The 13,628-nt window shown below is 42.3% G+C and overlaps 2 protein-coding genes across 2 annotated transcripts in view; one reads left to right on the forward strand and one right to left on the reverse strand.

The window, feature by feature from the left end:
- Positions 1-3,221, forward strand: part of rassf8a (Ras association domain family member 8a) — a 19,574-nt gene extending 16,353 nt beyond the window's left edge. The window contains exon 6 of the mRNA XM_080545130.1: positions 846-3,221. Within this exon, the coding sequence (XP_080401256.1) occupies positions 846-967 (122 nt within the window). The 3' untranslated portion in view covers positions 968-3,221. The remainder of the gene's footprint in view (positions 1-845) is intronic.
- A 5,712-nt stretch (positions 3,222-8,933) lies between these two features.
- bhlhe41 (basic helix-loop-helix family, member e41) lies at positions 8,934-11,364 on the reverse strand (the record flags this gene model as incomplete). Its single annotated transcript, XM_080544593.1, has 5 exons — positions 8,934-9,916; positions 10,330-10,441; positions 10,574-10,681; positions 10,864-10,927; positions 11,303-11,364. The coding sequence occupies 5 exons, from the start codon at positions 11,362-11,364 to the stop codon at positions 8,934-8,936; spliced, it is 1,329 nt and encodes a 442-aa protein (XP_080400719.1).
- Positions 11,365-13,628: the final 2,264 nt, after the last annotated feature.

Consider the following 13,628-nt stretch of genomic DNA (forward strand, 5'->3'; position numbering starts at 1 on the left):
GAGACGTTTTTCAACCGTGGGGGCACCAGGAGGGGCGATCGCTCCCCCTGCCCCCCCCCCCCCTGAGTCCGCCAGTGGCACCACATCAACCAATAGTAGAGGCTTGTGGTTCCTATCCCAAAACAGTCTTTAATAATATCTCCACCACATCAACCGACAGTACAGTAGCAGGAGGGCACCTAGAAACCCCACCTCCTCCCCCAGCAGAGTTTTTCCAGACTGCTCATCCAAATAGGTTTTTTTACGACTATGTGCGTAGCATTTCATCCTAACAAAGAGCCGGGTTGCTTCTCCTATTAGCCGTCACGCTAATGGTTTTCCATTATGTAAAATAATGGGTTTAGTGTTCATGTCCTTCTAACAACCTAGCAGGACATGTGTGTTGAATTAACAAGGGAAGGGCCTTCAGGTTCGCTCATGTTTGGGGGGGGGAATTCTGCACGGCTCAACACTGACACCTTGTGGACAGATCTAGTATGGCAATAAATGGTAAATGGACTGCACTTATATAGCGCCTTTTTTGCTGCTGCAAAGCTGCTCCAAAATCGCTTTACAACGGCCTCTCATTCACCCATTCACACACCAATGGCGGCAAGCTGCCATGCAAGGCGCCGGCCCGCTCACTGGGAGCAATTTTGGGGTTCAGTGTCTTGCCCAAGGACACTTCGACATGTGGCCAGCCGGGGCTCGAACCGCTGAACTGCCAACCTTGTGATCATTAGATGGCGACTCTACCTCCTGCACCACAGTCTCCCCAATAAAGTTCCTGGCGTCCCCAAAAAACTGGATCGAAGGTAGCACTAGCATATCCACAAGTAACTTTTGTCTCATGTCTCTTTTTCCAGATTTAGTTCCACTCACCGGCTCACTGAAGCGTCCCGTGTCCTCCCACCCCCTGCCTGGTCACCTCCGAGTCCTGCACAGCCCGCTGACCTCTGGCTTAAACCCAGAGGGGATCTACGTCTGAGGCACAGAGGGGAGGCAGCTGTGTTCCCCTGCCATCTGGACCCAGCGCTCCCCTAAAGGACTCCAGTAGCACCCCCCCCCCCCCCCCCATCCATACTCTGTCGTCTCATCCACACATATGGACTGCATGTAGAGAGAATACACTTAGAGGCCACCGAGGACAAATGGAGCCACGTATTAGGATGATGGCCCAAACGACGATGAAGGAACAGACATTCGGCCGCTGCCTGACTGCATGAGGGAGACAGAGATAATTGGAAAAGATAAAACAGAAACAAGACTGCAGAATGTTGTGTCACAGCATGGGTGGTTGTCTCTGGAACCCATCGGACGACGAAACGAGATATATCATCATTATCATCCCTTTAAAGCATATCAGATTACTGTACTTTTATTTTCACCCCCATTGAACGCAGTGGAATAATCGTTACTGTCTCCTCCGTGATATCAACGGACAGTGACGTACTAACTATAGTATTTTTAAGGATTCTCCTCGCATTTTGAAAGATAGCCTCTCTTAACTGAAAATCTCGCTGTTGAAATCTGTGAACTATATCTTTCAAGAGTTAAGTGATTCTGTGGTAAATAATTGTGTTTTATCCAGTGTAATGATGATTCATGTAGCCTACGAACTGCGTTGAAGGATTGAAGATGACGTCGCTGTCTGAGGCATTTTACTGCATATCAAAACCTCCTCACGCCAACACAACACCACCACCACCCGTGGTTACGAATGTTGTTACTGAAGAAGGGATAGATGGTATGTACTGTTACTGTTCCTTTCTGTCCAAAAGTGCTGATATTAATTATTGAAATGATCATACACAAATGGTATCCACAGAATGTTTTCTCACTATTCACATCTATTTCCATTGCTGGCAAAGAAGCAGAGCATTTCTTTCTACACATGCAGAATGTAGTGAACCGTGCCAGCTCAACATATTACAACCCTCCCACACACACACACCACGCAACTGGAGTGTGACCGCTTTTTTTTCCCCTTCCCATAAATAATGTCAAATGGCAATAATAACGACAAGATATCATAGGAATTATAAGCCTACAATGTAGACAATGAAATAAATAAATACAAATTCTAGAGTAAAAAAATATTTAAGGGGGCTGGCCTATTAAAAGCAAGGCTAAAGAAATGTATTTGGTTGTTTTTTTAAGAGAGCCTAATGTTTATTTTTTAATAGGTGAATTGCTCATGTGGATTTATCCCGGAATTATAATGATATATAATTATCATTTTCACTCGGGGCCCCCAAGCGGTCAGGAGCCCAACAGCATCTAGTCCACGTATACTGTAGAGAGAGACGGTACTGGTTGTAAATGTCACAGTATCTAATGCATAATGAACCAACAGTGTTATATTCGTTTTCTCTTTTCTCTTGTGTTTGACATATGACTGTGTTACTTTGCCAAAATGTTCATGATTCACCTGTAAAGACATGGGGCCAAAGATGAAAGGGTCTATTTGCATGTTTTGTTTGTACAGGTAGCCATACCTACATTCTTATTAGCAGCTAGATGACAGTAAATCCAATTTCTGTTAGACCCCATTCCTAAGAGGAGGTCGTTCGACTCAGTAGACAAATATGTAACACCACTGACTTAGGGTAGTGATACCTACGTTTTTGAATGTGAGGGAAAATCAGAAAATAAGTCCCATTTTTAATGATTAGTATAAAAGGGGCTTATTGTAATAATATTGTGCACGGGCGTACAAACCCCAGTGTACCTAAAATACTTGTATTTTGTTTCCGACAATAAATCGATGGATTACTGTTACATAGCTGCTGATAATTATTATCAAGTGCCTTATATTCATGCTTATATATGCTACATACTGTATAGAAGTATGGTGAAGCTTTATCAGAGTCATTCAGACAATGTGCCTGCTCTGGTGAATGCGCTGATAAGACTGATGGATTGAACAGGTGGTTTCACCTTTATTTCTGATATATGTGATGACCGCCAATATAGTTACAATTACTTAATCATATATTTTACCCAAGGCAATGCAGAAGGCTGTATAGGTGTAAGAAACCACTTGTATTGTGATTTTCACATTGAGGTGAAAGATTGCTTTGGTCTGTGTTTACAAAAAGTATGTCCCCGTGCACTTCCTATGAAAAAACAACAACTGTATACATACATACATGCATACATCCATACATAGATACAGTACACAATGTTTCTTTCTGCCTTAATATACAGCAAATATTTGAGAGATGAATGGCTAAAAACTGGCTGCTGATGTGATATGGATTGCATGATTAAAATAAAACAGTTGATAAACTCTTTTGTCATGTTATAAAAAAAACAAAACGTTGGTTCATGTTATATTTACTAACATTTGAAACTGCATTGGGCTGGCCAAAGAGTTCTCTGGAGAAGGTAGTAAGAAAGGGCGACACAAAACTCTGTGACTGTCGCTGTTGTACAGCATATTGACAGCGGAACTGGGTTAAAATAGAACTTGATTTGAATTGAGTGATTCAGTTACCCTGGAGACAATGGAAAAGTCCCAGAAGTGCATCTGGCACTCCAGGCAGGCTCAAGGAAAGTATTCTAAAAATGTTAAATACTATGTTGACCCAAGTCTGATCATGGCAACAGTCTCACCACTAGATGCCACCAAACGTTAACTCATCTCAGAGGCACGGCTGTACAAGTATTGTCTGTATCTGTATGTATGTTTGGATGTCGCTTGAGAATGGTAACACGGAGAACGGGAAACATTGTGGAGATTGTTCAATGAATTATCATCAGTGTCATCAGACAATTCGTGAGCTTAGAATTATAACGTTCTATCTCCGTTTAGGGTCGTTCAGAGATATTGAGCGTCGAAGTTTTTACATTCCATTATGTTTTGTGAGATGGAACCTTAGTATTTTATTAATTACTAACTCAAAAATGTAAACATTTTAAAAATAACACCACACAGGCATTAATAAACACCTAATGGATCAGATTATGTAAAAAACTCAATTTTGACAAAAATGGAGATAGAACCTTGTAATTCTAACGTCACAAATTCTTCAGGCTACATTAAAGTTCATTCCGAGTCTGAAGTTAACACTGGCTTAACTTGGTTAGAACTACGCACTGAAACATGATACTGCTGAATAACTTATTCATTTATCTTTCTTCCTTGGACTCTTATTATTTATAATACTGATGGTAAGACATCTTATTAAAAGCCCTAAAGCAAAGTTGAAGAAAGCAGAATGTTTTCTGAGCAGGCTGTGCCAATGCTGCTGCTGAGAATAATGTGAAGAGACCTTCCTCTATTACTATGCAGGGCATTCTGGGATGTTGGGGAACCCCTGAGGCAGTGTCTGTGCTTCAGTGACCTTGACAGAAATAGAAGTTAGATCTTACTGGAATTCAGCTCCAGTCATCAAAATAGCTGAACCATTTATTTATTTTTAATACCACTGTAGCACTGTTGCTTGGGGAATCACCTGCATTTCATAAAACCGAAAGTTGCTACTGATAATTGCATACATACAAACAAACGTATGTGTCGACAACACACGATTTATTAATATATCAAGTGATTTAGTTAAGTCAGATATTCATCTACATGTCGAAGCAGCAGACAGGACTGGGGACTGGGGCTGACTTGCAAAACAACACCAAACAAATTGAGGGAAAGGCCCCCTGTTTTGCAGCAGTCTGTGCAGAGTGAGGGTTCGTCACATCACATGACCCTGGCTTTAAGCCTTAGCTCACTGTACATTCCTGCTCAGAAGCCTATTACAGTAAGGGAACAAAGGCTTGGTCAATAGTGTGACTACAGTCAAATAAGTAGTAGTATTCTGTATTATAAAGACACATTCTGAACATTAGCTCAATATAAAGCACTAGGGCGCAATACCCTTGGTACTGTAATTCATCGTGTTTACCTGCATCTGTCCCAAGAGAGAGTTATAATGATGAATAGATCATCGGTCTATAAATCAATGAGTGTGTGAAACATGCTCTGTGTGCACATGATCTCTATCAAATAATGATGTACTTAGAATGGGCCAAATCCATTTTGTGTTAAGGGGCTGTGGGTGAGTCTGTTGGAAATCTGCCCCCTCTGGACACCTAGGCGAAATACAGCTCGATGTTTAACAACAATAATATAACCCAAATGGACTTGCTGTGTTTCTGCATGCGCGCTCGATTTGAAGAGGCAGAGGCACCAGAGACGGAAAGCCGCAAGTCTGTGAGCCCCCTCCCCTAGACCACCCTAACTCTAACCCTAACCCCCCTAGACCACTCTAACTCTAACTCCCCTAGACCACTCTAACTCTAACTCTAACTCCCCTAGACCACCCTAACTCTAACTCCCCTAGACCACCCTAACTCTAACTCCCCTAGACCACTCTAACTCCCCTAGACCACCCTAACTCTAACTCCCCTAGACCACCCTAACTCTAACTCCCCTAGACCACCCTAACTCAAACTCCCCTAGACCACCCTAACTCTAACTCCCCTAGACCACCCTAACTCTAACTCCCCTAGACCACCCTAACTCTAACTTCCCTAGACCACTCTAACTCTAACTCTAACTCCCCTAGACCACCCTAACCCTAACTCTAACTCCCCTAGACCACTCTAACTCTAACTCTAACTCCCCTAGACCACTCTAACTCTAACTCTAACTCCCCTAGAACACTCTAACTCTAACTCCCCTAGAACACCCTAACTCTCCTAGACCACCCTAACTCTAACTCTAACTCCCCTAGACCACCCTAACTCCCCTAGACCACCCTAACTCTAACTCCCCTAGACCACTCTAACTCTAACTCCCCTAGACCACCCTAACTCTAACTCTAACTCCCCTAGAACACCCTAACTCCCCTAGACCACCCTAACCCTAACTCTAACTCCCCTAGAACACCCTAACTCCCCTAGACCACCCTAACTCTAACTCTAACTCCCCTAGACCACCCTAACTCCCCTAGACCACCCTAACTCTAACTCTAACTCCCCTAGACCACCCTAACTCTAACTCTAACTCCCCTAGACCACCCTAACTCTAACTCTAACTCCCCTAGACCGCCCTAACCCCCCTAGAACACCCTAACTCTAACCCTAACTCCCCTAGAACAACAACACTATGTCGCCCCTAGATAGGGTTTTAGAAAGTGCTTTTCAGGACGAAAACAGCGGTGGTAAATGAAATATTTATTTCAAGGGATGTCATTCCCTGATGGCTACCGTTTAAACGTCATTACAGCCATTAGAAAGCTCAAAGGTTACATGCTCCTTTAAATAAATGATGAGACTTCAGAGTAGTTTTTGTTCAGATATTTATTTTACAACTTTTCAGCAATAATTTAAAACAGCATGTGTAAAGCATTAACATCAGATTATGTAAAATAACTCAATTTTGACAAAATGGAGATAGAACCTTATAATTCTAACGTCACGAATTCTTCAGGCTACATTGAAGTTCATTCCGATTCTGAAGTTAACACTGGCTTAACTTGGTTAGAACTACGCACTAGAACATGATACTGCTGAATAACTTATTCATTTATCTTTCTTCCTTGGACTCTTATTATTTATAATACTGATGGTAAGACATCTTATTAAAAGCCCTAAAGCAAAGTTGAAGAAAGCAGAATGTTTTCTCCCCTAGACCACTCTAACTCTAACTCCCCTAGACCACTCTAACTCTAACTCCCCTAGACCACTCTAACTCTAACTCCCCTAGACCACCCTAACTCTAACTCCCCTAGACCACCCTAACTCTAACTCCCCTAGACCACTCTAACTCTAACCCTAACTCCCCTAGAACACTCTAACTCCCCTAGACCACCCTAACCCTAACTCCCCTAGAACACTCTAACTCCCCTAGAACACCCTAACCCTAACCCCCCTAGACCACCCTAACTCTAACCCTAACTCCCCTAGAACACCCTAACACTAACCCTAACTCCCCTAGAACAACAACGCTATGTCGCCCCTAGATAGGGTTTTAGAAAGTGCTTTATAAACATCGTCATTACAACCATTAGAAAGCTCAAAGGTTACATGCTCCTTTAAATAAATGATGAGACTTCAGAGTAGTTTTTGTTCAGATATTTATTTTACAACTTTTCAGCAATAATTTAGAACAGCATGTGTAAAGCATTAACGAAATGTGCAACAGTTGCTCAGGTAAATCTTTTTTTTGTTTTGTTTTGTTTTGTTTTTTTAAATCCATAGATTTCTTCTACAACATTGACGTCAGACATATATTCCATAGTATATTCACAAAACTATTTACACACACATGCCACTTTTTATGACATTTGAAAACAGGAGATTTGAGGCAAGAGCAGTTGAACAGAAGCTAAAAAGGAATACAGGGTATGCTAAATAAAAAAGCAAATTATCTCTTTCTATTCACTCACACAAGGGACTCAAAACACAAATAATAAACATCACACTTGCAGGAATTAATCTCTTAGAAAAACAAACAAGGACTGTATAATCCCTGGACCTTGATCCAAACAGTTGGTTGGCAGGACCAACGTTTCCTCTCCGGCTACAGTATCTTAAATGCCAGTTTGTCTACGTGTGACAGAGTGAAATGCTCTATGGGGCTTTGAGTTTTTCATTCTGAGCATGAAATCTCTACAAATGTTTCAGTATCTATAGGATCTGGTCATTCAAACACATACACAAACCATACAGTTCAAAGTAGAAGTTCTGCCCTGTAGTTTGGTGATTTCTAAGAAAATACAGCAACAAATACAGTGAATGACTAAATAATTGTAAAAGTGAGTGTTTGGGAATTTCCAAAGGCAGAGAAAAGTGCACTTTACCTCTCAAAGAGTAAAGACCTATAACGTCTATCATCCTACATACAAACTTCCATATAGAAAAACACAGGTAGTTACATTCAGTATCAAAGTTCTCTAAGGTGCTATCATAGTATCGGTTTTGCTGGAGGTACGGGTTAACTTCCATCTCGTTTTGTGCAGAGATGCCTATCAATTAGGGACATAAGAGTCAGCTCTCCTGATGCTGGTTAAGCAGTGTCTCCATAAGAAGTGCTTTCCTTTTAACATGTTCAACATTATCATTTAAAAACGTGTATCAATACAGGGGGTGATTGAAGATTGAATGCATAAATAGCTCAAACAAAAACAGATCTGTGAAGTGTTTTGACATGGAGTAGAAGGGAGACAAAACTACTTAGTAAAGTGTCTACTCCCATCGTTTCTCCATGTGTGTGTAAGGTGGGAACTGAATGACACCGTCTCCAAAGGAACATCCATCATCATTACATCGTTCCCCAATTACCTAGGGCGCAAATATGTGGTTGAGGTATGCAGGTAACTTTTGCAAGCACTTTATACATAGGCCCATTTAGTGCATTTGTACATGGAAATGAATCATACATGGAAATGAAACAAACCATACCAAACAAGTGAATGATATACAGTCAAAGTCAGCAATAATGATAACCTTGGCAGAGGTCAGTTGCAATATACATCCAAAGTGACTAGTATCTGATTGAGATAGATCGGGCAATTGCGCAAATAAGCTGTTTATTCACCTCAGCTGGGTGTTTTTTTTTGGCACTGATGTTGCCAGTTTTAAAGGTTGTATCAAATAAAACATTAACTCCAGAACAATATACCCTACCACATAAAAAATAAAATAACAGACGTGTAGGTTGTTACTGTCAATCAACGTCGATAATCATTCAGATTCATTTATCATATAGCATGACGTGCAAAAGGCACACACTGTCACAACTTTCCCCCGGTCTCGCCAAGATACATCACAAATCAAACTGACTATCAATACAAAATATATAATATATGAAAATAATAACATAAAAAAAAAAAAAAGCTAAACAAGATAATATGCCGAATGCATATTGAATAAAGAAATACACAGATAAATTAGCTAGTTTTTTTTTTTTTTACAAGCAAAGATAATAAATTGCCAAATGCCCCATCTGTTTATGTACCGTTATTCTCGTTCTCTGGGGACAGGTCCCCTATGACATCATCACCATTCTCGGGACTGTCCTCCCTCTCGGGTGAGCCCGACTCAGCCTCGCTGGACGCGTCACTGTCGTGAGAGGGAGAGTCCTTATTGGGGTGAGAGGGAGAGTCCTGGGGGTGAGAGGAGCTGCCCAACTCAGAGCTCTTGTCTGCGGACAAACTAGGGAACACAGCAGCTGCAGATGCATGTGCCGGGAGCCCCCCGGGGTAGAGCCAGGGGAAGGGGGTGGAGAGCGCAGCTGGGTACATGTACTTCTCTAGGTTACTCTTATCGAACAAAGGCATGTACGACGCTGCCGCCGAGGGGTTGATGAAGTAGAAAGGCATGCAAAAGGGGGTCTGCTGTGACTGTCCCAGGCCGGTTATTCCCATGAGAGAGTTCATAAAGGCCAGGTCGGGTCTGGCGGTGGTCGCGTCTGCTGCTGCGCCCCCCGCTGTGCCGGTGCCAGTGGCCCCCCAGTTCATCTTTGGTTTTTTGGCGACCCGATCGTCTCCAAACTCCTGCTTTATCTTTACCCCCTTAGGTCCTTGCTCACTGTGCAACTCACATCCTTTCTCAAGTTTTCCACCATCGTTCTTTTCTTTTTCTGCCTCTCCTCCGTATCCGCTGTCGGTGTCCGTGTCGTTCTCGTTAAGCTCCCCGGGTTGGGTCCTCTGGATGACCGGCACACAGTTGGCTTGGCCGTCCGCTGCTTTTGGGCCGTTGTTGCGCGTCTCTTGTTGCGCGTCTCCGGTGGAGAGCTGATGCTGGAGTGCGCCCGGCTGGAACTGCGCCGAGACTTTGTGCAGGTGGCTGATGATGTGCGTGCACCTCTGCTCGCGCGCGGTCCAGTTCTCGAACTTGTGGAGGTACTGCAGGACCTCTTTGGCACACGCCTGGAACCCCGAGTGGAACGCGTCCAAGTCGGCGTGAATGGACGATTTGATTGATCGGTCCCCTGGAAAACATGCATTAAAAGTGTCAAAATCAAACCGAGGCTTATAGGCTACACACATGACATTTCATTTCACCCATGCATGTAACATATTATGGACGATTTTATTGATCGGTCCCCTGGGAAAATATGCATTAAAAGTGTCAAAACCGAGGCTTATAGGCTACACACATGACATTTCACCCATGCATGTAACATATTATGGACGATTTTATTGATCGGTCCCCTGGGAAACATGCATTAAAAGAAGTGTCAAAACCGAGGCTTATAGGCTACACATGACATTTCATTTTCACCCATGCATCGTGTAACATGGACGTGTCCAAAAAGTACTGCCTATTCAGAATTGTCCCATGCGCCTACAGCCCAATGTAAACTTAATACCCGTCCAGATTCGAGGTGTGTGCGCTATTTACCATTCTGCAAAGCGATAATCTTCTGGTGCTGTTGCTTAGTGACCGCGGTCAAAGCGTTTAAATGCTTCAACGTTAACTCCAGAACGACCGCTTTCTCCAAATGCCCGAGTGTCTGAGGAAGGGGGGGAAAACATGTGAAAAGTTGAATTACTCGTCTCGCACCGTTATAAAAACATATAACAAAAACATGATGTCATAAATGTTCAACGTTAAGCCTATAATAACTTTAAGATGTGGATCTTACCGTCAGTTTCAGGTGTTCGGGTAACAGATCCTTCAGCTGTCCGATACATTCATTGATTCTATCTCTCCTTTTCTTTTCTATCAATCTGTGGGGTAACTTGTAGGCGTCCTGCTGGACGATCAGAATGAAGGGAAACATGAGGCATGTAGGCTATAGATCTATCAGTACAATTTGCACAACATGTGCTCCAGAATCAAGATAGTGATAATGACTTCACATGTGATCACGCACCATGCACATCAAGCCAAAAAATAAAGACAATTATTAATAAACCGCGCGTAATAACGCACCTTGCCATCCTCACGCTTCATTCCTCTTTTCGATTTGCACATGTAGAGTGAAGAATATTCCACCCTGTAAATGTATATGAAAAAAGTCGTATTAATTAATGACATATAGTTATAACAAAAGGAAGACATCTCGTGAGCTTAGAATGATAAGGTTCTATCTCCGTTTAGGGTAGTTCAGAGATATTGAGCGTCAAAGTTTTTACATTCCATTATGTTCTGTGAGATGGAACCTTTGTATTTTATGACTCTATAACTCAAAAATGTCAATATTTTCAAAATAACACCACACAGGCATTAATAAACACCTAATGAATCAGATTATGTAAAAAAAACTCAAGTTTGACAAAAATTGAGATAGAACCTTATAATTCTAACGTCACGATCTGAGTTTGACAGTCGATAAAACCGATTTAAAAAGTCATCATTTGATTTGGCCTACCCTAAGAAATCTGCGTGATCCATAAATTGTCTGTCCTGCAGACGCGGTATTCTCTCATCCATAACTTCTCTCCTCTTCGTAATTCCTATTTGGCTTGGGAATGTCTGTTACTCCAAGACCAGCGAAAGGGGTTGAGGGAGAGATGTTGCACGGTGAGTGTTCTCTCTCCGGTGGTGCTGCACTTTAGAATGATGTCTGGTTTCCTGAACTGACACTTTGCGAGTCGTTTGTGCGATAGCGACGAGAGCGCACGCGCACCTCCCGGTCTGAACGGCTTCCAACTCACGTGTAAACTGCACCAGCACAAAGTCCGGTGATTAAAACCTTCGGAGAGTCTCGGTTTAGGCTACGGGGAACTGTCTAATATAGGCTTGCAATTCACACACACACACCGAATCGATTAACCGTTCGGAGTTTGTTTATTATTAGGATTCATTGAGTTAGAGGAGAAAAAAAATAACGGTGGAGGATTAACGCTTAACGCTCGCTCTATCACGTCCTCATCCGCAATGTATGACCACATGGAGGTGAATGGGAAGTGAATGCGGCGCGCGCACGGGACGGCCCCTTTGAAATAGCGCGTGTGTGTGTGCGTGCGTGTGTGTATGTGTGTGTGTGTGTGTCCATGCGTGCGTGCGTGCGTGTGTGTCACTCTCCTCGCTTCCCCGGGGCAAGGAAGGCTGCTCATCCCCTCTCTGGCCCGTTAGTCCCTCTCTGAGGTGCGTGTTCAGTCACCATGGCACCACTGGCTGTGTGCTCAAACACGTGCGTCGCAGTTCCTTATCGAACCGGCGGTGTGCCGGAGTGTCACTGTGCAACAATAGGCGATGCATTAAAAAAAAGTAAAAAATAATAATTGATGATTATTTGAGTTCTTTTGACATCATCAATATGAGATATTGAGACATTAAGAATGAACAAGTGGCATGCCTGGTTATTAAACCAGTTTGTACTAATAAGACAACCCATGCAAGACTATTTAACCTACATTATTCTGGAGGAGAAACAAAGACTATAGCATATTTAAGGGTAATTAAAAGAACATTTGTAAATTAGCTGACACATGAACTTTTTAACTTTTATATTACATTCCTTGGTCTCTGTCTTCATTGTTACTTCATCTATTTAATGACATAGTAATAATAACAGGTAAATACAGTGTCCTAATAACAGCTATAGTGCAGCAGAGATGTCTGGCATAACGTTAGTATGTCAATGTGTCATTAAACATTCATCCACTAAACAAACTACACAAGGCTGGCTGTGTAACAATGTGCAGCTACATTGTATTTACATCCCTATGATGGAATGAGTACATAGTTTGAGTGAGGAGGGACCCGAAATGTATTAACTCATTAATACATGTATTAACTCAGTGTCTTTTGAAAAGATTAATGGCCTCTGGCCAACCAGAGTGGAGAAAGGGGCACAGTGATATTTACAGAGGTAAATGACCGTGATTAATGACCACGGTAAACACCCAGAGCTGCCCTCCTACTCGTGTCTGCGCTCGTCTTCAGACTGATAGACATGGATGAGCTCTCATATAGGAGTACAGGGCCTCACACTGCAGACTGGGGCTGTTGTGACAGCTGAGCGGTATGTTTCACTTAGAGGAAGCCAAGAGCGATGTCATGGCGGCATGGCTATTGTCTGTCTCACACTGCACACTACAGTTGACAACTTTACTGTTCAACCAGTAGGGAAGCAGTGTGTGTGTGTGTGTGTGTGTGTGTGTGTGTGTGTGTGTGAGTGCCCTAGAAGACCCAGTAGAAACATAAAACATAGTTTGTAACTAAGCCAGTTTGAACAGTGTTGCAAAGTGCACTTATCAGGAGATCAATGTTAATAAATGATAATAAATGAAAGGTATTATAAGCAATCCTATGACATAATTTAGCATGAACATTTAAAACATTTAGGGTTGTTTATTGTGTGTATATAGTATGTATTGGTTCTTTCTGAAACAGAAATCATTGCATTATAATAAGACACTTGCATATTCCTTACCGAAGAGATCATAGAATATTGCCAAATTGATGTTAATTACATATTTTTTTATAGAGGATCAGAGTTACAGTAATGCCCTCACATGTCACAAGATCACATTACCTCTTCCACTCAACCATGTGACTCGGTCTGCCTTCCAGGAGCTGCACTGCATGTAACAGTGTTGACAAGGATCATCCAATCCCTCTCCTTCCAGAATGACGTGACATTTTTCGTGCCAACCTGCTGCTTTTTTCTGCTGCTTTTTCTCTCCATTAAAGGTGCAATCTGTAATTTAAACAACACCAAAGCGGGCTCCCCACCACATTTCTGAGTA

Source organism: Nansenia antarctica (genome assembly GCF_963989245.1).
Source record: "Nansenia antarctica genome assembly, chromosome: 14".
Lineage (NCBI taxonomy): Eukaryota > Metazoa > Chordata > Actinopteri > Argentiniformes > Microstomatidae > Nansenia > Nansenia antarctica.